Consider the following 24,862-nt stretch of genomic DNA (forward strand, 5'->3'; position numbering starts at 1 on the left):
AAACAAATAAAACTGAAAATACAAGTATTCTTCCATTCCCACACCTTTCTGGGAAGATTCTACCTCTGGGTTTGGGGGCGTCTATTGTGCTGATCAGGATAAATTGGTAGAGATGCAGAAATGGTGAGGTCAGAAAGGATAGATTGATATACATTAGCTTAGCAAAGGCAGGGAGTTATTCCAAAAACAAGAATGGACCCTAGGAAGTGAGAGAATAATGCCAAAGAAAGAAGAGCCAGGCCCAGGTCTGGCCTAGGTTTGGGGGTTGATATTTAGAGGGAAGAGAGATTGGAGACTGTTGCTCTGTTGTAATAAGTAGAACCTGGAGATACAGATCAAGATATTTTATCATGCTTATTGAGATCATGCAAAGAAATTCCCCTTCTGTGCTTATTTCATAGATTTCAGTAAATATTAGATTGCTTTTCATTTCTATTTTTGGTGACTGTTGTTTCTTTTATATGAGACACTATGCTGATACAGGCAATGAGTGGGCTCAGCTTTATTTAAAATACACCATTGTACTTAGAATAAAATCTGAATCCCTTACCAGGGTCTAAAAACTCTCTACATCATCCAGTATCTACCTCTCCAATCTTTCTCTGAACTGTGCTCGCCTTTGCTGACATTGACCTTCCTTTGGTTCCTTAAACACAAGGAGCTTCTTCCTTCCCCTGTTTGGAATATTCTTTCCATAATGGCTTATCCTTATCTTTTAGGTCTCATCTTAAATGTTACCTCTTCAGAAAGGACTTCCCACCTAGCTTAGCTAGATCTCCATTGTTCTCTCTCATGGCACTCTATGGTTTTCTTTACAGAACTTTGCAACTGGTAATTGTATTAGTCCGTTTTCTGTTGCTGATAACAGAATACCTGAAACTGGGTAATTTATAAGAAAATGAATTTATTTATTACAGTTTTGGAGGCTGGAAAGTGCAAGTTCAGGGGCACATCTGGTGAGGGCCTTCTTCTTGGTGGGGACTCTCTACAGAGTCCCGTGGTGATGCAGGAAATCACATGGGGAGAATGGTAACAAAGTTTTTCCATGCTCACTTGCTTCTCTTAAAAGCCCCAGTCTACACCCTAAAAACCCATTATACCATTAACCCATTACTCCATCAATGGATTAATCCACTCATGAGGGTATAGTCCTCACAATCCAATTACTTCCTAAAAGCCCCACCTTTCAAATACCACAGTCAGATTTCCCACCCTCTTAACACTGTTACAATGGGGATTAAGCTTTAGTGAGTTTTGGGAGGACATTCAAACCATAGCAGTAATTTACTTACATGTGTGGTTGTGTGTGTGTGTAGGCATGCATGTTTTGTTTCTTACTCATTGTCTCCAGCAGGTTTAAGTCCATGAGGACAAGGAGTTTGTGAGTTTATTCATCACTGTAGAGCCATCACAGCGCTCTGGACGTAGAAGGCTGTCAGTGAATATTTGTTGAGTGAACAAACAAATTCTTGTGGAGCTTAACATTGAAATACTAAATAAATAATTGTAGGGGCCAGCCTGTGGCTCACTTGGGAGAGTGTGGTGCTGATAACACCAAGGCCACAGGTTTGGATCCCTATAGAGGGATGGCTGGTTAGCTTACTTGGGAGAGCGTGGTGCTGACAACACCAAGTCAAGGGTTAAGATCCCCTTACCGGTCATCTTTACCAAAAAAACACAAATTAAATAAATAAATAAATAAATAAATAAATAAATAAATAAAAATTGTCCTATGAGGACTACAACAGTTGGAAGTATGGTACTACTGGGGAAGCAAACAAGTGTGGAGCAAGACAACCCAGGCCTCCCTAATCTAAAAACTGTTTAGGAGATGGCCAAGTGACAAGGCTAAAGAGTGTTCCAAGCAGAAGAAATAGCACGTGTGAAGGCCTCAGGATGAGTGTATGGAGTTTCTGGGGGCAATGAAACAAGAGCAGTATGGCTGGAGCCTAGAGAGGAAGAAGCGGGCCCTATAGAAGGTATAGCAAGCCTCAGTATTGGGGGCTCTATCCTAAAAGAAATGGAAAGCTTTAGGCAGTGGAGTGAGGTTATTAAATTTGTGTTTTTAAAAGACCACTATAGATGTGTGGGGAATGGATTACAAGTGGGGAATGGAAAGCTTGGAGAAAGGGGATAGGGCAGAGATGATCTAGGGAGACTGACTAGATATGTATAAGAGTGCAGGCCAGAGAAGATAGAGGCTTAGCTAGAGGGGATGGTAGGTCTGGAGAATTGTAGTAGATACACGAGAGATTTAGGAACTAGAGTAGTTAAAATAGTGATTCACTGTCCTTACCATAAAGGAGGGAGAGAGTCAAGATGACTTCCAGGGTTTTGATTTAGACAACTGAATGACATTTACTGAGATAAGGGAAGACTGCAAGAGGACCCAGTTGGTCGTGGTGGGTGAGTGGTGAGTAGATGATGAATTCAATTGTGGACAAGGTCTGAGGTACCTGCAAGATATACGAGAGAAGATACCAAGGAGGCAGTTGAATATATGGCAGTGTGATGGTCAGTGAAATTCTGGGCACAAATGCGCTATCAGTCTAGGGAGTGAGTGGAGTAAGAGGCTTGAATAGTCCTGAGGTAGTGTCACTGTTTTAGGGTCAGATTGAGAAGGAGCCAGAAAAAGTGACCAAGGCATAGTCAGAGAGGTAAGAAGAATACTGGGAATGTGTGGTGCTAACGACTGGTCTTAATGAAATTGTGTAAGATGAAAATCTCAGTGAAGTTGCAGTCAGATTTTAAGTAGAGAATATCACTCAGCAATTTAAGTTCTGATAATTCTCCCCTTTTATTAGGAAATCAAATATCAACATTTCTTGGGGAAAAAAACACCTCCCGAAAACCCACTTTAAAAACGACTATGCTATCTTCATGTCAGTATTTTACCCTCTATTATGCTATAATACATAAACATTTTTTCATTGTTGCATATACAACGGACACATTTTTTTTTCCATTTTAAAGTGAAAGGAATTTATGATTTCATAATGATCATCTTAGTGGCTGTATAATGTTCTGTTCAATGACATTTTAGAGATTTAGAAGAGGATATGGTTGGTTCTATTAAAACTGCAGGAAGAAAAAAAACTACAGGTAAATGAACTTTTTCTCAAAATCCATCCTCTTTTACTATAACAGGATCATTGTAAAGAGTTAAGAAAGCACAGGAGCAAATGAGCCTATCAATAATTTTGTCTTCTGGAGTTTAAACACAGACAAACCAATTCTGGTATGTTGTCTACAACCTCATAGAGTCACATTTCAACCTTGGAGAGAAAATGGAAAATTTGAATTATATCCTAAGAAGAGCGGGGTTAAACTAGAGGGAGACATATTTATCTTGTTGATCCTTGAAATACAAGGACTCTCTTCATAGAGAAACTAGCAAACTGAAGACAATACATCACCTCGATACACATTGCTTGCTTTGAATCTTCAACAACAAATAATGAAGCAAAGGGCAAGAGTGAGTGATGCTTTTATTCATTGACATTAAATCTTAAAAGCAGATTGAAGAGTTCTAAGGTATCCAAGTATTCAAGCATTTTTTTAAGCATTCTTTGATGATTTTATACTTTCAAATCTTTTATTTGCAAGTCATTCCAAGTATCCTTTAGTAAAAGTGGGCTGAAATGGTTAATATCTGCTTCATTTGTTTAAAGTTAAGCCCTAAACTGATGAGTGAGGTAAGCTGTCAAATAAGATGAAAAAGAAAAGAGGCATTTTTTGGAGCTGTAGTTTTGAGTTTCTTTAGGAAACATAACTAGAAGCAAAAGGTGAACTGGCTCCACCAGATCTCATGACTGAGCCAAGGACATTTTAATTCTTTGATTTAATGAGCTTCTTTGCTGAAATCAGTTCTTCAGCTCAGAAAAGCTAAAAGCCTCTTGCCGCCAACAAAGAGGTCTCTAGTTTGGTGATATCAAGAGCAACTGATCAGGGAGCCTAGGACACTAGGGTTGCTGGACTCCTTTTGGTTTAATTCGGTAAATACATATTGAGCTTCTACTTTGTGCAATACAAAATGCCACATACAGGTTCCATGACTTCTTTATTTAAAAACATATCTTTTCTCTTACCCATTGTTTTAAGACCAGACTTAGCTCTCTGCATAGATCTTGCTGGCAGTTTCCTGTATGTTCTCATCTAGTGAGAAACTGTTTTTGTCCTCATTCCAGGTTGCAGGGGATGGGTAACGATGTCAGGTCTATTCAGAGCACCAGCCAACTTGAGGTAGGTTTCTGGGCTAAGGCCTTGGGGTCTCTCCCTGACGTGGGGGGGGGAGAGGAGAAAGGGGAATGGTTGGTAAGAAGAGATGTGGGCCTCTGAATCACATGGAGATTCTGGAAGTGTAGAGCACCTTCCACACACCACATTCTCATTTAACTCTTGGTTAATAATGACAACGACTGTATGAAGGAGATGGTATTTTTTAACAGCATTTTGCATATGAGGAAACTGGCTAGTGACCTACCCAAGGTCACAGAGTAAGTGGTGGATCTGGGATCTGGGGATCTCCCCTCTCCATCTTCAAAGGCTTTCCACCAGTGCACAGGGACCTAGTAGGATTTCAAGTCCAGAGCAAATCATACTGTGCCCTCCACTCCCAAATTTTTACAAAACGAATCTGTTTAGAATGTACAGCTAATAAAGTAGTAAAGGGAAAAGAGGTCATGAGCAGGCAATTTATAGCCAGAGCGTGTAGGCTGTGAGTCCGCCATCCCCCCCACTCCCTTCTTGAGGAGTCTCTTAGGTCATTATACAAATATTGTCACTGCCTTCCTCCCAGAGTCCTTGCCCATACCACAAAGACTTGTTTCCTCCACTAGACAAAAATATGGATGGATGGCCCAGTTCTGTCTCAAATAATGATTGTGAGGATCCAAAGAGGCCCTCTGTCAACTGTAGCACTTTATAAACTCGGTAGGTAGCAGACTTCTTTCCAAGGTATCAGGGAACTGTGAAGTAGTTGATTAAAATAAATTGTTGATTACTTGAGATACAAGAGGGCAGCAATAGCATTTGGTAACTGAACTCTGTAGATAATACCTAAAATCGCATTCTAACCAGCGTATTTTAATCTTTCTGAGATTTGGCTCTTTGTAGAGCTTGAAAAAATAAAGAAAGGAGAGGGGTGTAAAATGCCAGTAAGATTAATTAAATTTCTTCTCCTTTTGAGCCCTGCCCATAGGTAGATGGAATTACGACGGAACAAAAAGATTAGGGGAAAAAACATAAAAAGACGCGCGTACTTGTTCATAGAGAGTTCATACTGTGGTAAGCAAATGAGTTTCGGGGAAAGACTTCAGACTATCCCTGGGGACTGCTCTGGTTCTGGACATTCCCAGTGGCAATATTCCAGAGTCTGAGTCCCCAGGGCTCCCTCCAGGGAAGGGAAAGGCGCGCGCGTCCGCGTACAATCACGTGTACACACACGCGCGCACACACTACACATACACACCGCTTCTTTCCTCCGCCCCCCGCCCCCCGGGGGGGCGGGTCTCTTTCTCTTTAAAGAGCAGACGGTCTCCGCGCAAACCCAGGCTCTCTAAGGCCCGGGGGGCCCGGGACCCGAGCCGCTCGCAGCCAATGGGCGCGGTGGAGCGGCTGGAGCGCGGCTGACGCTGCACCAATGAGCATTCGCGGGGGGCGGGGGCAGCGGAGGAGACACTATTGTTGATGAGGAGCGGCGACGGCGGCTGCACCACCTCGTCGCTGCCGGCCGCGGCCCGGTCGCCCCCCGCGCCTTGGAGTCTGGCTTCATCACCCCGCCTCGGGGGCCTTACCTCTGGCCCTCCGGCCTCGAGAATCTTCCCCCTGCAACCCAACAACAAAAACCCCCGTCTCGCCCAGTCACCGGGGAGGGGGGGACCATGTCCCAGCGGGTGAGGCGCAATGGGTCCCCCACGCCGGCCGGCTCCCTCGGGGGTGGTGCGGTCGCCACGGCCGGGGGACCCGGGAGCCGCCTGCAGCCCATGAGGGCTACGGTTCCGTTCCAGCTGAAGCAACAGCAGCAGCAACATGGCAGCCCCACGCGGAGCAACGGCGGCGGCGGCGGCGGCAACAACAACGGCGGCTGTTGTGGTGGCGCCTCAGGCCCCTCAAGCGGCGGCGGCGGCGGCGGCGGGGGCCCGCGTACCGCCTCGCGCAGCACGAGCCCCACGCGCGGCGGCGGGAGCGCGGCAGCGCGCACCAGCCCCATGGTGGCCACGCAGACGGGAGCGTCAGCGACGTCCACGCGAGGGACCAGCCCCACGCGCGGCGCCGCGCCCGGGGCTCGCGGCAGCCCCCCACGGCCGCAGCCGGCGCCGCCGTTCCTGGGCACCGTGTCGTCGCCCTGTTCGTCGCCCACCCACCTGTGGACCGGCGAGGTGAGCGCGGCCCCACCCCCAGCGCGTGTCCGGCACCGGAGGAGGTCTCCGGAGCAGAGCCGAAGCTCCCCGGAGAAGAGGAGCCCCAGCGCCCCGGTTTGCAAAGCAGGTACGTGCCTGGGGCCGCGCGGCGAGGGGTAAGCGGCGGCGGGAAGGGGTCCTGGGCGCGCGCGGCTACCGCGCCTGAACTGCGGCGCTGCCGCGGAGCCCGGGTGGCCGGGGGCGGGGCCGGGGCGGTGGGGACCCGAGCAGGGCGGCCCCGCCTTTCCCGGGCCCGCCCCGCGCTCCGGCCGCCGCGCCCCGCTCGCCCATTGATCTGTCAGGCAGCTCCGCGCGGGCCCCTGGCCATGGAGGTGCAGCCGCTAACCTTGTGTTTGGGCTGATATATGTTAATTATAAACCTGAGGTTCTAGCCTTCCGCTGGTTTACTGCTTACAGGGTGAGGCTAGGCGTGGTTTGTCACTTTGTTTTAGTGACATGGTTAATGCAGTATAGCATCAGTCTGCTGCTAATATTTTTGTTCCACAAAACAGTTTCAGATCTGGGAAACTGAATGCATTAGCAATGGCAAATTTGAATCACTGAAGAGACGTGAGCCTGGGAGCCTTTTTAGCATTTCCTAAGACTTGATAAATGGTTAGCAGGAAGTGAGAAGTAAGTTAAGCGAGATACCTTTGCAAGGAATCTTGGGCTTTGTGTGAGGGTCTGGGTGTATTTCTGATATAGTGATTTTGTGTTTTGGATGAAGAAAAACAAAATCCGGGGTTTGTCTCCATCTTGTTATTGTGTAAGGACCTAAATTTTGTTGTTTTTCTGTATACTTGGGAGCTCTCTTGGGAAAGGTCCTGAATGGAGTTGTTGGGTTCCAGTGGAGTCATTCATGATTCAAAAGAGAAATTCAAATTGTGGGAATTGAAAAGAGATAAAATTTGTCATCTGGTTGCCTTCATGTCAGAATCTAGTGAACAAATGGGTGGTTTTTAGTTGTGTATTAATAGTGCCAACATATACCTTCGTCCTTCCCTGTCTGGGGAATTTCTGTTAGAATCTTCCAGGCAAAATGGTTGGGAATTTCAGAAAATTTAATACAGTACTTCGTAACCAAATGAGTATGATGAAGTGGTTTCAGAAATGGAGGGAGTAGGGTGAATCTTTCTCACTATATATTTTATAAAGGTTTTAGGCAATATTTTTCTAAAATTGTCCTGAAAAATGATCAATAGTGTTTTCTAATTAGAACCAGAGTACTGCTTAAAAACTTTCTGAGAATGCAAAAATTTTTTTATTTTTTTAATTGAAACATAATTGATTATACATTTGATGGGGTACAGAATTGACTATCAGTATTCGTGTACAGTATGTGTTGATCAAATCAGTATTATCATGTTCATCATTACAAATCGTAATTATTCTCTGTATCCTTTACCCAATTACTCCCTTACCCTACACCCCCCCCCCTTACCCACCTCTAGTAACTATAGGTCTGTTCTCTTCTGAAAGTTGCAATGTTTTATCGTGGTCTTTCTTTCTTGCAAAACACTTTTTTAAAACTTTTAATATTATAAGTACTAGAACTCCACCCTCCCCCATAATAACATCTAGTATATGGCAGGTGATTTTCATACACGATCTCATTTTGACCTTCACAAATAGCTTTTAGAAAGGTTAAGTAGCAGGTGGCAGAGTTGGTATTTGAACTCTAGTTGGTTATAGTCCAAAAACCATACCTAAGTTATATCAAGGAAATAGCTTCCTGATGTATAAGATAGAATCCGGGAGATACATAGCACAACAACATTACATATACTTAGTTGTGTTTTTTTGGGGGGGGGGGGTTAAAGATGACCAATAAGGGGATCTTAACCCTTGACTTGGTGTTGTCAGCACCACGCTCCCAGGTGAGCTAACCGGCCATCCCTATGTAGGGATCCAAACCCATGGCCTTGGTGTTATCAGCACCACACTCTCCCAAGTGAGCCATGGGCTGACCCCTTACATGTATTAGTTTTTAAGCAACTCTTATAGATATCTGGTGAACAAAATTGTTTCAGTTTTCTTTCCACCTTGTGGAGCCAGCATAGTGCATCAGGTGGAGGGAAAGGAGAGCTGCGTAAATGGGCAGGAGAAGTGGAGCTCCAAGTCTGATAACAGAATCTGGCTACTCTATCAACTGTTTGACACTCCAAGCAGAAAAGACTGAGAACTGAGTTAAATTAAGTATTGGCAATGTGTGGATGAAGGCGCTTTTTTCCTCTGATCTCTAGGAAGGCTCTATTTCCTGGGATCTCAGGCTCCTTATGTGCCCACGCTTCACATTTTCCAAAGTTCTCCTTACCCAGATATGTCATTCCATAGAGTATTCACGCTATAAAATTAATCATCCTTATTGGCTCCACTTCAATCCCCTCCAAACAAACCAAACCCCCCCCAAACCCTAGAAGAAACTCTTATTCGTTTAGTGTAGCACTCTCAACTAGGTGTGAGGGATATTGTCTATTATTAAATCATACTCAATGTGAGTGTCTGATAGCTTCCTTCCCAGGAATGTATTCTTGTTTACTCTAATGAACATCCATGCAGAGTGGAACGGAATGTTTTCAGATTTCAAGTCTTACTGGCACAAACTATGCTGTGATTAAAAAAGTCATTTGTTGTTTTGTATGACTAAATCTAGAAAAGTCTTTGTAAACACCATACTCCTTTTTTGATTAAAGAGAGGTTAACGTTAGCTTGCATCCTCAGAGAAATGTAAAAATTCTTACTTTAAGAAAGAGGAAGGGTCTAACCCATATAGTTCTATAAACCTCCTGTGACTCAAATTCCAGGGTCCACCTGAATCAGCTGCTGGCTTCTAGATGTCTTATCAGAAAAGCTGGATGCCATAACCTTTGTTAGGGATCCAGTATCTCAAAGCCCGTAAGTTGAAGGCCTCAAAATCCCTATCTAGTTCTGTTATTCTTCTGGGGTCAGAGCTAATCACTGGCTCATCCAGAACTTCCTTCTCTTGACTACTATAAGGTAATCCAAGCACCCATCCCTGACATGTTGTAAACTTCCCACCTTCAGTGCCTGCCATCTCCATAGCAAAGTGGTTTGTCGTTAGGAACTGAGATATACTTAGAGAAGGTAACTAGACAGCAGTGTTAACTGTGAAGTTTGATTTTGTGCCTTTCCTCCTTTTACTTATTTGATAAAATGTCCAATAGATATATTAAAAATGGAGTGGTGGCATAACATAGAGGTTAGGAGGGTAGGCTTTGGATAGATAGTCTGGGTTTAATACCTGTGTTCAGTAACTTAGATGCTATGTGATATGGGGAAGTGAATAACTTTCTAATCCTTAACTTTCTCATCTGTAAAATGGGTGATGATAATATCTACTTCATATGATGGTAGGTATTAAATGAGAAAATTGAAAAATACTCAGCACAGTACTTTCGTGTAAAAAAGTTAGCTATTGTCTTTCATATTAGTTTTGCTTCTAGTTTTAGTGGATGTAACATAAATTGCCAGTGTAGGCTCAGTTTTCATGAGTGTATGAAGTTTCAAATTGGAGAGGACATCCTATCCAGTTTGCATGTGAACATCCAGAACAGTGTTTTTCACAGTGTGCTTTGTGTTTCATCTGTATCAGAATCACTTAGGGTGTGTGGTATAATACAAAATATGGTCAATCAAAATTTAACAGAGTCGAATTTAATTAAATGTAAATCCTACTAGCCAAGACATAAAACTAATAGTAAGGTTCTACTTTGTTTCATCTTCAGTTGTAAAATACATCACAAACCAAAAGGATTCGCTTGAAGGAGTGAAGTTAGCAGCAGTCTTTCAAATGTTAGAGAAACACTGAATTCTTAGAGCTCTGTACTTCACAAGGTACTAGAAAGCAGACATCAGAAATACCACAAATCTGGAATTCTGGTACCTTACTTCCTGATTCTGCCTATTCAGAGAAGTTCTTCTTGTTGCTATTCTTGGCACTCCCTCACCCCAGTAAGCAAACCAAATTCATAACGAGTTAATACATCCAGTGTAAGGGGAAAATTGCTATCTGCTTGTATCAGCCACACTGAAAAAATAAATACTGTGCTAATGTCCTTTTCTCTAATGAGAAGTTTCTCGAACTATTTTCCTTGGGGGCTTCTAGTGACTTTTTTTTTTTTTTGGCTGGCCAGTATGGGGATTTAACCCTAGACCTTGGTGTTATCAGCATCATGCTATAACCAACTGAGCTAACTGGCAAGTCATTTTTTTCCCCCCCAGTTTACAGTATAGTGAAATTACTAGGATGGATAAGATGAAGGGGACAATGCTGAGGCTAGAACTCTGGGAGAAAACAAGCATCTTAAGATCAGGAAGAAGAACTAGTGCAGAAGCCTGAGAATGTGGTAGGAGGAGAAATAGCAGAATAGTATTGAGAAAGCCAAAAGAAAGATTATATTTCAAGGAGGAGATAGTAAAGGTTTTCAAATGCTGTGAAGAGAACAAGTAGGCTGAGTCTGGAGAATAGACTTTTGATTTTGACATTTAGGTCAGTTGATGATTTCTGAGAGAAAGTAGTTTGGTTAGCATTTGGGGGACACAAATCAGACTAAAGTGGTGGGTAGTGAAGCAGTAGAGGTAATGAGTGTAAATTACTTTTGTGTCAGTGAAAGGAAAGAAAGCAATAAAACTGGATGAAGGGTTGTGCTGAGGATCATTTGGTAATAGGACAGGGCAAACTTTAGCATGTTTATAGGTTTAGGGGAAGGACTCAGGAGAATGAAAGATTGCATGTTCAAGAGAAGATCGAAAGATGATAACAGTAGGTGGAGCAAGGTCATGGAAAAAGTGAGAGCCAGTGGGATCCAGTACATGGCAGAGTTAGGAAATCTCAGAAACAACAAGGATGCTTCTTTCTCTGAGGAGGGGAACAGGTAAGGATGTGGGTTAAGATGACAAATAACTCAGCAGTAGAAGGGAAGGAAGTTGAGATAACTCAACAGTAGAAGGGAAGGAAGTTGAGAAAGTCAGCTACTTCCATCTATAAAACACTTGAAAAAAAATAGCATGCTGTCTTACTACCATATTTTTAAATTAAAATTTTATTTTTATCAAAGTATAAAATGTCAAATAGTGCTAAACTTATAATCACATAAAATGTTCCCTTGCCATCTTCTTCTCTACTCTCACTTCCTGTCCCTTAGAGACAACCACTTTCAACTCTTAGGGGTTTATTTTGGAGCTTACCTACACATTTATAAATAACATGCTTATATTGCTGCTTCAGGAATTTTTTTTTTTTTTCAATTTTATGTATTATGTAGTGATCTCCTACTATGGAAAATGTAAACTCAACTCTTTAATTACGGTCCTCCCTAATCCTCCCAGTGTAGTTATAGCACCCTTTTGTTTAGGTCATTATTAATATTTAAATTGTTATGACTATGTAAGTATTGTTTACAGCGGAATCTTGTGGTATGCCACAGTTACATTTCCTTTCTTTATAACCTTTATTTATTTTTTTGTAAAGATGACCAGTAAGGGGATCTTAGCACCACGCTCTCCCAGGTGAGCTAACTGGCCATCCCTATATAGGGATCCGAACCCATGGCCTTGGTGTTATCAGCGCCACGCTCTCCCAAGTGAGCCCCCTTTCTTTATAACTTTTTATGCTCCTTGACATTAAAACTGCTTTGTTTTTTGTTTGCTTCATTTTCTATGTACCTATCACAAATTCATCCCTAAACTTTGTAACAGAAGCTTTCTTAAATATTTAAAAACACATCAAGTGTTTTGCCAGTTTTCCTTTTTTCCCTTGGCGACATCCCTTCTGGAGTCCTTCATCTTCCCATTCCAAACTAGCCCATTGATCTCTAGGTCTGTGGCATAGCTATCGTCTTGGAACTTTCCTGGGAATTCCCTTCGCCTTTCTCCTGTTTTGGATATCCTGATTTCTGGATCTTGTTCTGCTGGAGCATATTCTCCAATAATTTTTTGAGAGAGGGCACATGGAAGTACCCTCTTTTAAGATCTTGATTGTCTGCAGATATGTTTTTACACTTGTTTGGTTTGACTGGGTGGAGAATTAGAAATCGAGGTTGGAAATAATTTTTCTACTAAATATTGAAAGCGCTTCATCTTCTAGCTTCTAGGGAATTCTCATGCCATTCTGATTCTTAGTCCTTTGTGGGCGATGGTTTGTGTGTGTTTTCTCTATGGAAGTGTTACTACTATTCTGAAATGAAGATTGCCTTGGTGTAAGGTGTTGTATATTTTCTATTCAGTGTGCTGGTTACTCTGTGGACTTTTTCAATTTAGACACTCTTCATTTCTGGGTGTTTTTCTTTTATCATTTCTCCTTTCTGTTATCTTTGTTTTCTCTTTTTGGAACCCCTGTTATCCAGATGTGGTACCTCTTGGATTAAACCTATGGTTTTCTTCTTTCTGTCCTAGTGTTCATCTCTTTATTAAAATTTTGTTTTTTCTTTCTAGCAGATTTATTTTTATTTTATAGCCTTTTAAATTGATTTTTACATTTTGGCTATCATATTTTCATTTTTCAAGAGCACCGACCTTGCTCCCTGATTGTTACTCATCTTGTTATTGCCTTCTAAAAATATTTATAAAAGGTATAAATACCTTCAAATCTTTCTTTTTCTCTCTGTGTTATGTTCAGAGCTCTCTGTGTCTTGATCGTTGTTTTTTATGTTGGAAACTTTCTTTAGTTTTCTATTAATATTTAAATGAGACACTAAAAATGTTGATTAGATGTTCTGTGTGTCTGGATCAGGCTGGTAGCCTGAAGGATCGTACTGTAGAATGATAGGGACTCCTAAATGTAGGTTTTTTTCCTTTTCTTTTGGCCAGTTTCTCCAGCGAAGAGTCCTACAGTATCATGCCTGAGGATATGTCTCTTGTCCTTAAGACCAGAGCCTGTCTAGTTAATCTCTCTAGAGCAGTTTTTCCCAATCCTTTTGCTCTGGAAAGACCCTTGGAATAATTTTCATTTCTCAGGGAGCCCATGCATTTGTGATCACTTAAATTGAGATATAATAATATAGTAATAATTAATGCCCTTCTGAGTACAGACTGATTTCTCTGTGGATCTGTTTATTTGGCTAACTTATTAACCTACTCATTTTGTATGATTTTCTCTGCTCCACTAGGGCTATCACTGCTATTGCAAGTGAGTAGTGAAATAGAGGAAACTTCAGTGTTTTCTTTTAAAGAAATTCCCTTTTTTTTTTTTTTTTTTAACCTTTTCCAAGTGGTCAAAATAGTCTTACCCCCAATTTTTGTTTTTTTGTTTTGCTTTGTTTTTTGGCAGGTAGTGAGTACAGGGATTGAACCCTGGACTTTGATGTAATCAACACAATGCTCTAACCAACTGAGGTATCCGGCCAGCCCCCTTATCACCAGTTTTTGCTCTACAAGATGCTAATGAGATATTATATGGTTTATGGCATGTACAAGAGGTGATCTCTCCCTTTCTCCCCATTAAAACTAAAAATGACATTTAGTTAACTCTTCTTAGGGGGAAATCCATTTTTCTTTCCTTTTTTTTTTTTTTTAAAGATGACTGGTAAGGGGATCTTAACCCTTGAGTTGGTGTTGTCAGCACCGTGCTCACCCAGTGAGCTAACCGGCCATCCCTATATGGGATCCGAATTCGTGGCCTTGGTGTTATCAGCACCACACTCTCCTGAGTGAGCCACAGGCTGGCCCCCGGAAAATCCATTTAAGTTTAGCATACTTTGAAATTAATCTTTCCTTTTCATAGATTTTTAAAACTCATAAGGCAACCACGATACATTTTGATTAAATAACTGGTTTAAGCCAAAACAGGATTTAATTTTCTAAAGGTAGATTTAATGGTAATGAACTTAGTAAAGTTATTTTTACAATAGGAAAAATTATTTACAATACTTATAATAAAGCTACAAACACCATAAGCTAAAGCAATATGAAAATTAAGTAGCTTAAGACACAATTTTATGAGTTTGAAAAAAATTCTTTCTCAGTAGCATGATCTGTGTCAAATATAGGTCTAGCAGAATTTTCAACATATGTTGATTTCTTGATCCCTATTCTAGACTTATACATAACAAGTGATATTTTTAAAAATAAAAATAACAGAATTTATCTCTTTAAGGTGAAACATGTTTTGTTTTGTTTTGTTTTCCGTGCAAATACTCAGTTCTGGGTTGAATTTGAAATGAGCATGCCAGATTTCATTTTCAGTTGAAATGTAATATATTTTTCCTTGCTCTTTATGCTTGTTATACAAGAAAAAGCTGTTTATTTCCTGAAGAAGTTGAAAACTGCAGCAAAATATTCATTGCTTTCCTGTGAATGGCAAGACCCTTTTCTTTCCATACAAATCTAGAACTAGTTCTGGGGCAGATCAGGAAATCTTAGGTCAAGCATACAGTCAGACTGCAGCTAAGTTATCACTTATACATCTGCTTCCAGAACTTGGTTGAAACCTCTTTCTGCTGTTGCCTTCTTTCCTCTCTGTTGTCTGTGGATTATACCTTTTTATTCCCCTAGTATTGTTTAAGTAGAAAGTATCTGATACTATTTTTCTGATTAAGGCTAGCATGTAGTAGTCAAGGCGGAATTAGCTCTAGTTTATTCCAAAAGAAATCTACATGACATTATTAATTGGACCATTCTTCTTTATGAGCTAGCGTAAACTTCTTTTGGAAGTAAAAGTATTTTTTTGGAGTCCTTTCACTCAAGGAGCTAACTCTGTAATTATATGCTTTAGTCTACCAGAATCAGGATGTCTCCCTCCCTCCTTCCTTCCTTTTCTCTCTTCCTCCACCCACTTTTTTCTTTTCAGATAATATATGCACATGATAAAAATTATAAATGGTAGTTGTCTTTCATTTCATTCTTCTCAGAGATGGATCCAGTTAACTGTTTCTTTTGTATTATTAATACCAGGGTTATTCTATGACTGTGCACATTATGGACCATGCATTAATTCATCAGACTTCTATTTGTGAACATTTAAATTACTTTCAGATTTTTGCTGTTAAATGGTGCTGTTGAATATTCTTGTATATACTTCTTTGTGCACTTATATGTGAGTTTATCTGTAGGAAAAATTCTTAGAAATTGATTTTTTTGGTCAGATGTGCATTTTTCTTTCTATTGTCAGATACAGTTTAGAAATTAGAAAAAAAAAAGAGAGAAATTGATATTAGCTCATACCTGAATGTCATGAGCCTGTTTCTTTTTTCTTATCTTCCTTTGGAGTAATTATTTTTTGTAATTCTGTTTTATCCCCGTTATTACTTACACCTCTTTTTACTATGCCCTTAGTGGTTGTGCTAAAGCAGTGCTGTGTCCAGTAGAACTTCATGAGTGATGAAAATGTATATCTGTGTTGTCTAATATTTCATATGTTAGAATTTTATATTAGTATACTTCCTTTTCCTGCCCCCATCCTTTGTGCTATCATTTTCAAATATTTTGTTATTTGTAAAATATTTTGTCATTTCTGTTATAAACCTCATAGTACCCTTTACTGTTTTTGCTATAGATGGATAATTATCTTTTAAAGCAATTAGAAATAGGGAAACAGTTATTTACCCTCATTTTTACTATTTTCAGCACTCTTAATTTCATTGTGTGAAGTAGGGTGTTTGTAGTATGAATGAAAAATGGCTTGAGAAGCAAAGAACTGATAAAGGTCTTGTTAACTGATTAGACTTGAGGGATGAGGGAGCATAATGATGGATGAGATTTTGAACTTACTTGGGTAGCTGGGTTAATAATGTTGTTATTAACTGGTCTCATAAATACTATTATGTTCTGTATGCACACAGACTAGGCCATGGACTTTGGGGGCATAATGCACTAAAATTTTTGACATTCAAAAGTAATATAATAGTAATGTGGAAATTTTGGAAGGTAAAGGAAAAGGTTCATTACTATTTTTGTATATTCCCTTCCAATTTACCGTTCTTACAAATTTGTAATTATTATTTTACTTGCTGTTGTACTGGGATCTACTGGACTATATGTAGTAGTTTCTGGAAAACCATGCCATACTAATTATGTTTTCCCACTGTGCATGTATGTTGATATTTCTAAAGATAAGGACAAGTGATATCTGTTTATATTCTTTTAGAACCCATGCTCACTTTATGCAGAGTAGCTTATAAGGTTCTGAGAAGACAGCCTTGACCCTGTGTGGACTTTAGAATTTAAGAGCCAGTATGGATTTTTGCAATATTTAGGGGCTAATAATAAAAACAAGAAAATATGTAATATTACTAAGAAGAGTAGTTCTTAATGGCAGAAGCCTGATATTCAAGATATGACTCTCTTCAATGAGAGAGCTTTATTTATATGCAGTCAGGAATTTCTAGGTGAGTTGTAGGATAGAGATCCTTCACTTCTGTAGAAAGCAGTTGCCATTAATGCTATCCCTAAGAATTCTTGGCAGTTCTACTTCTGGAAATTAATTTAGTGTCATGGAATACTCCTGTCCTACTTCAGAGATGTTATGTCACACTTGTACAAATACAGAAGATTGAGGACCCAAACCTTTGGACATTCTCCCTAATGGCTGAACTTTTTTTTTTTTTTTTTTTTTACCCTGTGGCCCAATAACCTGTGGTGTCTGTTATAATTAATCTGTTCCTCTCTCCCCTCAGTCAGAGAAGGGAGAACTTCCAAGATTTAAATGAGGCTCGGGCCGGCCCGTGGCTCACTCGGTAGAGTGCGGTGCTGATAACACCAAGGCCCCGGGTTCGGATCCCATATATGGATGGCCGGTTCGCTCACTGGCTGAGTGTGGTGCTGACAACACCAAGTCAAGGGTTAAGATCCCCTTACCGGTCATCTTTTAAAAAAAATAAATAAATAAAAAAATTAAAAAATAAAAAAATAAATGAGGCTCAATAAAAATTTTGCTAAATGAATGGATAGTTTTCTATTTTAAAATAACAAAACATGGGAGTGAAGACCTATGCCCCATTCTCTATTTGTCTTTTGTTTGTTCATTCCCTGTTGGTTTGGAGGCCTTGGATAGCACTGGATTTTGCCTGTCCTGAGTATTATATTCTTTTGAGCTTTGTTTATGAGGATTATACTCTTAGCTCCCAATTGGAATTCTTCCCATTGGAAATCCCTTTAATACTGGAAAATTACATATCTCCAGTAATGGTTGATGAGATTTATGTTGATCCATCTACAGTGTTGTCTGATACTCTTCTGATTAATAGTCCACATCTACAGTAAGAGGTTATAGAAGAGTTTCCACTTAGTAAAGCTTTTTTGCCGGTACAAGAGTCAGGCTTGCACAATGGTCTATTTACAAAAAGATTTGAATTGTAACATAAACTTTTTAATAAGTCTGAACCCACAAATAGGTAAGAAAGTATGGTATTAGTGTTTTATTATATATGAGGTCGAATACTCTATCAAATTTATAAACTTTGGCTTAATCATTATCCTTTTAGTAGGTATTTGTTTCTATTTTTCTCTTTATAAATTATTCTAGTAAAAATATCTTTGTAAATGTGTGTGTTTGGGGATTGTTATGAATGTACATTTATATTTATCCTCTTTAGAAAAAAATTCCCAGAATTGAGATTTAGTTCAGTTTTAAATAATTTAATGCTTTGTAGCATTGGTTTCCAAAAAAAGGATTGAATCATTTACTCTGTCAACAGAAAGCAGTGTGTCTGCTGGCTATGAAGCCTTACCAGAATTAGAATTCATGCCTTTTCTTTAGTTTTACCAATTCAGTATGTATGACAGGGCACATAATAGTTTTCATTTGTTTTTTCTTACATATTTCTTGGAGTCATAGTGTGTATTTTTATTTTATTTTTAATTGACAATAAGTGTATCATAGTGAGTATTTGAGATACTATGTTTAGGTCCCTCATATAGTAGCTACTTAATACCACTTAATAAGAAATAAAAGCTGTTATTAATAACAAGGTCGAATGTTCTTTCTAAATGCTTGTTTACTGTTTATGTGAAATCTGTTAACTCTGTATTCAAACTGATCATTTATTCATTGAAGATATAGCTAATGTTCTCAGCCATTGTGTCTTTATTTTAAGGTTTGCCTCATTTGGGCACATGTGTGAGGTGTCTGGTTTATTGAGGTATAATTTATGTACAATAAAATTTATTCTTTTTATTATACTGCTGTATGAATTTTGACAAAAGTATACAGTTGTATGAATAGAGCCACAATCAGGATATAGAACATTTCTGTCACTCTTAAAGTTTTGTCATGTTTTTTGAAATCATTCCCCTCCATGTACCTCTAGGCCATAGCAACCACTGATTTGTTTTTGGTTCCTGTAGTTATACTATTTTCCGAATGTAATAGTACTCAGTGCCTCGCCTTTTGTGTCTAGCTTCATTCACTTAGCACAGTGCATTTGAGATTCACTTATGGTATTGCATGTAACTTTTTTCAGAATCTCATGTAAATGAGTTGTATGGAACCTAACTTTTTGAGTCTAGCTTTATTCATTTAGCATAATGCATTTGAGATTCATTGGTATTATTGCATGTAACAGTAGTTCATTCCTTTTTATTGCTGAATAGTATTCCATTATATGTATGTAACACACTTTGTTTATTTACCAGTTGAAGGATTCTTAGGAATTTGCAGTTTTTGGTGATTATGAATAAAGCTGCTATAAACATTTTTATGCAGGATTTTGATTAAATTAGTTTTTTTTTTTTTCCTTTGTTAAATACCTAGAAGTTGGGTTGCCGGGACATATAGTAAGTGTATGTTTATAAGAAACTGCCAGTTTTCCAGAGTGGCTTTTTGCTAATATTTTGTTGAGGATTTTTACATCTATATTCATGAGGCATATTGGTTTGTAGTCTTCTCTTGTAATGTTGTTGTCTGGTTTAGGTATCAGGGTAATTCTGGCTTCATAAAATGAATTGAGAAGTGTACTAAAATGAATTGAGAAGTGTTCCCTACCTCATCTGCTTTCTGCAACAGATTGTGTAGTATTGATATGATCTTTTCTTTAATTGGTGAAATTCCCCCAGTGAAACTGTCTTGGCCCAGGATTTTGTTTGTTAGAGTTTTTAAGTATAAATTCAGTTTATTTAATAGTCTGTTACCTAATAGACTATTCAGGTTAACTATTTTTTGAGGAATGAGCTTTGGTAGATTTATCTTTCAAGGAATTGGTTCATTTGTGAACATGAAGTTGTGGTATTTCATTATTATTTTAATGTCTGTGGGGTTTGTAGTGATTTCATCCCTTCTTTCATTCCTGATGTTGTAAATTTGTGTCTTTTTTTTTCTTGGTCAGTCTGGCTAGAGATTTATCATTTTTGTAGATCTTGTCAAAGAACAAGCTTTTTGTTTCATTTGCCTTATTATTTTTCTGTTTTGTTGATTTCTGCTTTTCTTTATTATTTTCTTCCTCCTGCTTGCTTTGTGTTTAATTTGCTCTTTTTCTGTTTTCTTCGAGGGAAGGTGAAATTACTGATTTGAGACCTTCTTTTCCAGTAGAAGAATTTAATCCTATACATTTTTCTCTAAGAGCAATCCCACAAATTTTGTAGGTTGTATTTTCATTTTAATTCAGTTCAGAAACTATTTTCTAGTTTCCCTTAGGCTTCTTCTTTAATTAATTAATTTTTTATTGAAACATAATTGATTGTGCATATCTGTGGAATACAGTGTTGAATATCAATACCTGTGTGCAGTATATTTTGTTCAAATCAGGGTAATTAGTATATTCAGCATTACACAATGTAATCATATTTTGTGGCCCTTCACCAATTTCTCACTGACCATCCCTTCATTCTGCCCTTCACACCTCTGGTGGCCTCATTTCCATTGTCTCCTTTTGAAAGTTCAGTGAATTATTATCATAGTTCTTTCTAATTTTTTTCTTTTTTAGTTCCCACTTTTGAGTGAGGACATGTGGTATTTCTCTTTCTGTGCCTGGCTTATTTCACATTACATAATTTTCTCTTAGTTCATCCAAGGTGCTGCAAATGGCAGAATTTCATTCTTTTTTATGGTAGAGTAGTATTTCATTATGTATATATACCACATTTTCCTTATCCAGTTGTCCATCAATGGATATTTAGGTGGGTTTCAACTCTTAGCTATTGTAAATAGAGCTGCATAAACATGGGAGAGCAAGTATCCCTTTTCTTCTGTGTGTCTTTTGGCCATTTGTATATCTTCCTTTGAGAAATGTCTGTTTAGCTCCTTTTCCCATTTGGGGATTGAATTGTTCTTGTTTTTGTAGTTCTTTGAGTTGTAGTGTTAGGTTGTTTATTTGAAATCTTTCTATTCTTTTGACATAAGCATTTATTGCTATAAACTTCCTTCTTAGTGCTGCTTTTACAATATCTCACAGATTTTGGTATGATGTGTCTTTATTTTCATTGGTATCAAGAAATTTTTTGATTTCCTGTTTAATATATTCTTGGACCCATAAATCATTCAGGCTCCTGTTGTTTAATTTACTTGTTGGATAAAATGTTCTGTTGATATCTGCCAGGTCCAGTTGGTCTAAAGTGTAGTTTAAATACTGTGTTTTTGTGTTGATTTGTTGCCTAGATGATCTATCCAATGCTGAGAGATGGGTGTTCAGGTCCCTGACCATTATCGTATTGGAGTCTATCCTTTCTTTAGGTCTAATAGTGTTTGCTTTTATATATCTGTGTGCTCTGGTGTTGGGTGCATACACATTTATGATTGTTATGTCTTCTTGCTGAATAGATCCCTTTGCCATTATATAGTGGCCTTCTTTGTCTTTTTTAATGTTTTTTGATATAAATTCTATCTTATCCAATGTAAGAATAGCTACTCCTACTCATTTTAGGTGTCCATTTTTATGGTATATGTTTTTCCATTCCTTCACTATTAGTCCATACGTGTCTTTACGAGTGAGGTAAGTCTCTTAAAGACAGCACATAGTTGGATCTAGCTTTTTAATACAATTGTGCAGTCTGTGTCTTATGAGTGGGAGCTTAATTCATTTAAATTTAGGATTATTGAAAGGTTCAGTGTTAGTCGTGGCATTTTGTCGATTTTCTTTTGGATGTTTTAAATATCTTTTGTTCCTTTCTACCCTTTTAATTTTTGTCTTTGATGTTTGTTGGTTTTTTGAGATGGTATAGTGTAGTTTCTTTCTCTTTCTTGTTTGCATTTTTGTTCTACCAGTGGGTTTTGTTCTTTCTTTTGTATTCGTGGGAATGATTATCATTTTTTGGATTTCATATGCAGGACTTCCTTGTGGATTTCTTGCAGGGCTGGTCACAGTTTTTGTTTGTCTGGGAAAGACAGTTGCTCTCCCTCATTTCTGAAGAATAGCCTTGCTGGGTGTAGTATTCTTGGCTGGCAGTATTTTTCTTTTACTATTTTGAATATATCATTCTATTTTCTCCCGGCTTGTAGAGTTTCTGTTTAGAAATCTGCTGTTAGTCTAATGGGGACTCCCTTACAGGTGACCTGATGCTTTTCTCTTGCTGTGTTTGAGATTCTCTCTTTGTTTTTGAGCTTTTCCAGTTTGACTATAATGTGTTTCATTATAGGATCTCTTTGAATTGAATCTGTTCAGGGGTCATTGTTCCTCTGCAGGTTCATGTTTCTCCCTGTACCTGGAAAATTTTCTGTTATTATTTTGCTGAATATGTTTTCAATGCCTTTTCTTTTCTCCTCCCCTGCGGGAACAACCATGGTTGGGATGTTTATGCAGTTAAGGTTGTCTGCTAGCTCTCTTAGATTTTCTTCATTTTCTAGATTCTTTTTTATTTTCTTTTGTCCGCTTGGGTTATTTTGAAAAAATCATCTTCTAGATTAGAAATTCTTCCTTCTGCTTGCTCTAGCATGTTGTTTAAGCTCTTAATTGTGTTTTTTATTTCATTGAATGAATCTTTCTGTTCCAAGAGTTCCACTACATTCTTTTTTAAGCTATTAATCTTTTAAAAATTTTCTCCTTCATGTCTTGGATGCTTTTTCTCATTTCATTGTGTTGTCTGACTCTTCTCACATATCATTGAGTTCCCTTAGGATTGTTGCTTGGAATTCTTTTTCGGTCATTTCAAGTGTTTTGTGCTGTATGGGGTCTGGTACTTGAGAATTACTGTATTCCTTTGGTGGTGTCAAATTTTTTTCTTTTTCTTTTTTTTTTTTTTTTTTTTTACTTTTTATTTTTATTTGTTTGTTTATTTATTTATTTATTTATTTAAATTTTATTTTGTCGATATACATTGTGGCTGATTATTGCTCCCCATCACCAAAACCTCCCTCCCTTCTCCCTCCCCCACTCCCCCCCAACAGTGTCCTTTCTGTTTGCTTGTCGTATCAACTTCAAGTAATTGTGGTTGTTATATCTTCTTCCCCCCCACCCACTGGTTTTGTGTGTGTGTGTGTGTGTGTGTGTGTGTGTGTGTGTGAATTTATATATTAATTTTTAGCTCCCACCAATAAGTGAGAACACGTGGTATTTCTCTTTCTGTGCCTGACTTGTTTCACTTAATATAATTCTCTCACAGTCCATCCATGTTGTTGCAAATGGCAGTATTTCATTCGTTTTTATAGCTGAGTAGTATTCCATTGTGTAGATGTACCACATTTTCCGTATCCACTCATCCGATGATGGGCATTTGGGCTGGTTCCAACTCTTGGCTATTGTAAAGAGTGCTGCGATGAACATTGGGAAACAGGTATACCTTCGACTTGATGATTTCCATTCCTCTGGGTATATTCCCAACAGTGGGATAGCTGGGTCGTATGGTAGATCTATCTGCAAATGTTTGTGGAACCTCCATACCATTTTCCATAGAGGCTGCACCATTTTGCAGTCCCACCAACAATGGATGAGAGTTCCTTTTTCTCCGCAGCCTCGCCAGCATTTATCGTTCATAGTCTTTTGGATTTTAGCCATCCTAACTGGGGTTAGATGGTATCTCAATGTGGTTTTGATTTGCATTTCCCGGATGCTGAGTGATGTTGAGCATTTTTTCATATGTCTGTTGGCCATTTGTAAATCTTCCTTAGAGAAATGCCTACTTAGCTCTTTTGCCCATTTTTTAATTGGGTTGCTTGTTTTCTTCTTGTACAGTTGTTTGAGTTCCTTATATATTCTGGATATTAATCCTTTGTCAGATATATATTTTGCAAATATTTTCTCCCACTCTGTTGGTTGTCTTTTAACTCTTTTAATTGTTTCTTTTGCTGTGCAGAAGCTTTTTAGTTTGATATAATCCCATTTGTTTATTTTTCCTTTGGTTGCCCGTGCTTTTGGTGTCGTATTCATGAAGTCTGTGCCCAGTCCTATTTCCTGAAGTGTTTCTCCTATGTTTTCTTTAAGAAGTTTTATTGTTTCAGGGTGTATATTTAAATCCTTAATCCATTTTGAGTTGATTTTAGTATACAGCGAGAGATATGGATCTAGTTTCATTCTCCTGCATATGGATATCCAGTTGTCCCAGCACCATTTGCTGAAGAGGCAGTCCCTTCGCCACTGAATAGGCTTGGTGCCTTTGTCAAAGATCAGCTGACAGTAAGTGTGTGGGTTGATTTCTGGATTCTCTATTCTATTCCATTGGTCAGTGTGTCTGTTTTTATGCCAGTACCATACTGTTTTGGTTATTATAGCTTTGTAGTATAGCTTAAAGTCAGGTAGTGTTATGCCTCCAGCTTTATTTTTTTTGCTCAGCATTGCTTTGGCTATTCGTGGTCTTTTATTGTTCCATATAAATGTCTGGATAGTTTTTTCCATTTCTGAGAAAAATGTCTTTGGAATTTTGATGGGGATTGCATTGAATTTGTCTGTCACTTTGGGTAGTATGGACATTTTCACTATGTTGATTCTTCCAATCCAAGAGCATGGGATATCTTTCCATCTTCTTGTATCCTCTCTAATTTCTCTCACCAGTGGTATGTAGTTCTCATTATAGAGATTTTTCACCTCCTTGGTTAACTCAATTCCTAAGTATTTTATATTTTGGGTGGCTATTGTAAATGGGCAGGCTTTCTTGATTTCTCGTTCTGCATGTTCACTATTGGAGAAAAGAAATGCTACTGATTTTTGTGTGTTGATTTTGTATCCTGCTACTGTGCTGAAATCATTTATCAATTCCAAGAGATTTTTGGAGAGGTTTTAGGCTGTTCGATATATAGGATCATGTCATCTGCAAACAGGGACAGTTTGACTTCATCTTTTCCAATCTGGATGCCCTTTATTTCCTTCTCTTCTCTGATTGCTCTGGCTAGTACTTCCAACACTATGTTGAATAGGAGTGGTGAGAGTGGGCATCCTTGTCTAGTTCCTGTTCTTATAGGAAAAGCTTTCAGCTTTTCCCCATTCAGGATGATATTGGCAGTGGGTTTGGCATATATGGCTTTAATTATGTTGAGATACTTTCTCTCTATACCTAACTTATAGAGGGTCTTTGTCATGAATGAGTGCAGAACTTTATCAAATGCTTTTTCAGCATCTATAGAGATGATCATATGGTCCTGGTGT

At 38.7% G+C, this 24,862-nt stretch overlaps 1 protein-coding gene across 1 annotated transcript in view; it reads left to right on the top strand.

Annotated features, from left to right (window-relative positions):
• The first annotated feature begins 5,790 nt into the window (after window positions 1–5,790).
• The window catches only part of FAM117B (family with sequence similarity 117 member B), a 112,410-nt gene continuing 93,338 nt past the window's right edge, over window positions 5,791–24,862 (top strand). Inside the window, exon 1 of the mRNA XM_063109381.1 lies at window positions 5,791–6,489. Within this exon, the coding sequence (XP_062965451.1) occupies window positions 5,883–6,489 (607 nt within the window). The 5' untranslated portion in view covers window positions 5,791–5,882. The remainder of the gene's footprint in view (window positions 6,490–24,862) is intronic.

The sequence above is a fragment of the Cynocephalus volans genome, chromosome 1, assembly GCF_027409185.1.
Source record: "Cynocephalus volans isolate mCynVol1 chromosome 1, mCynVol1.pri, whole genome shotgun sequence".
Lineage (NCBI taxonomy): Eukaryota > Metazoa > Chordata > Mammalia > Dermoptera > Cynocephalidae > Cynocephalus > Cynocephalus volans.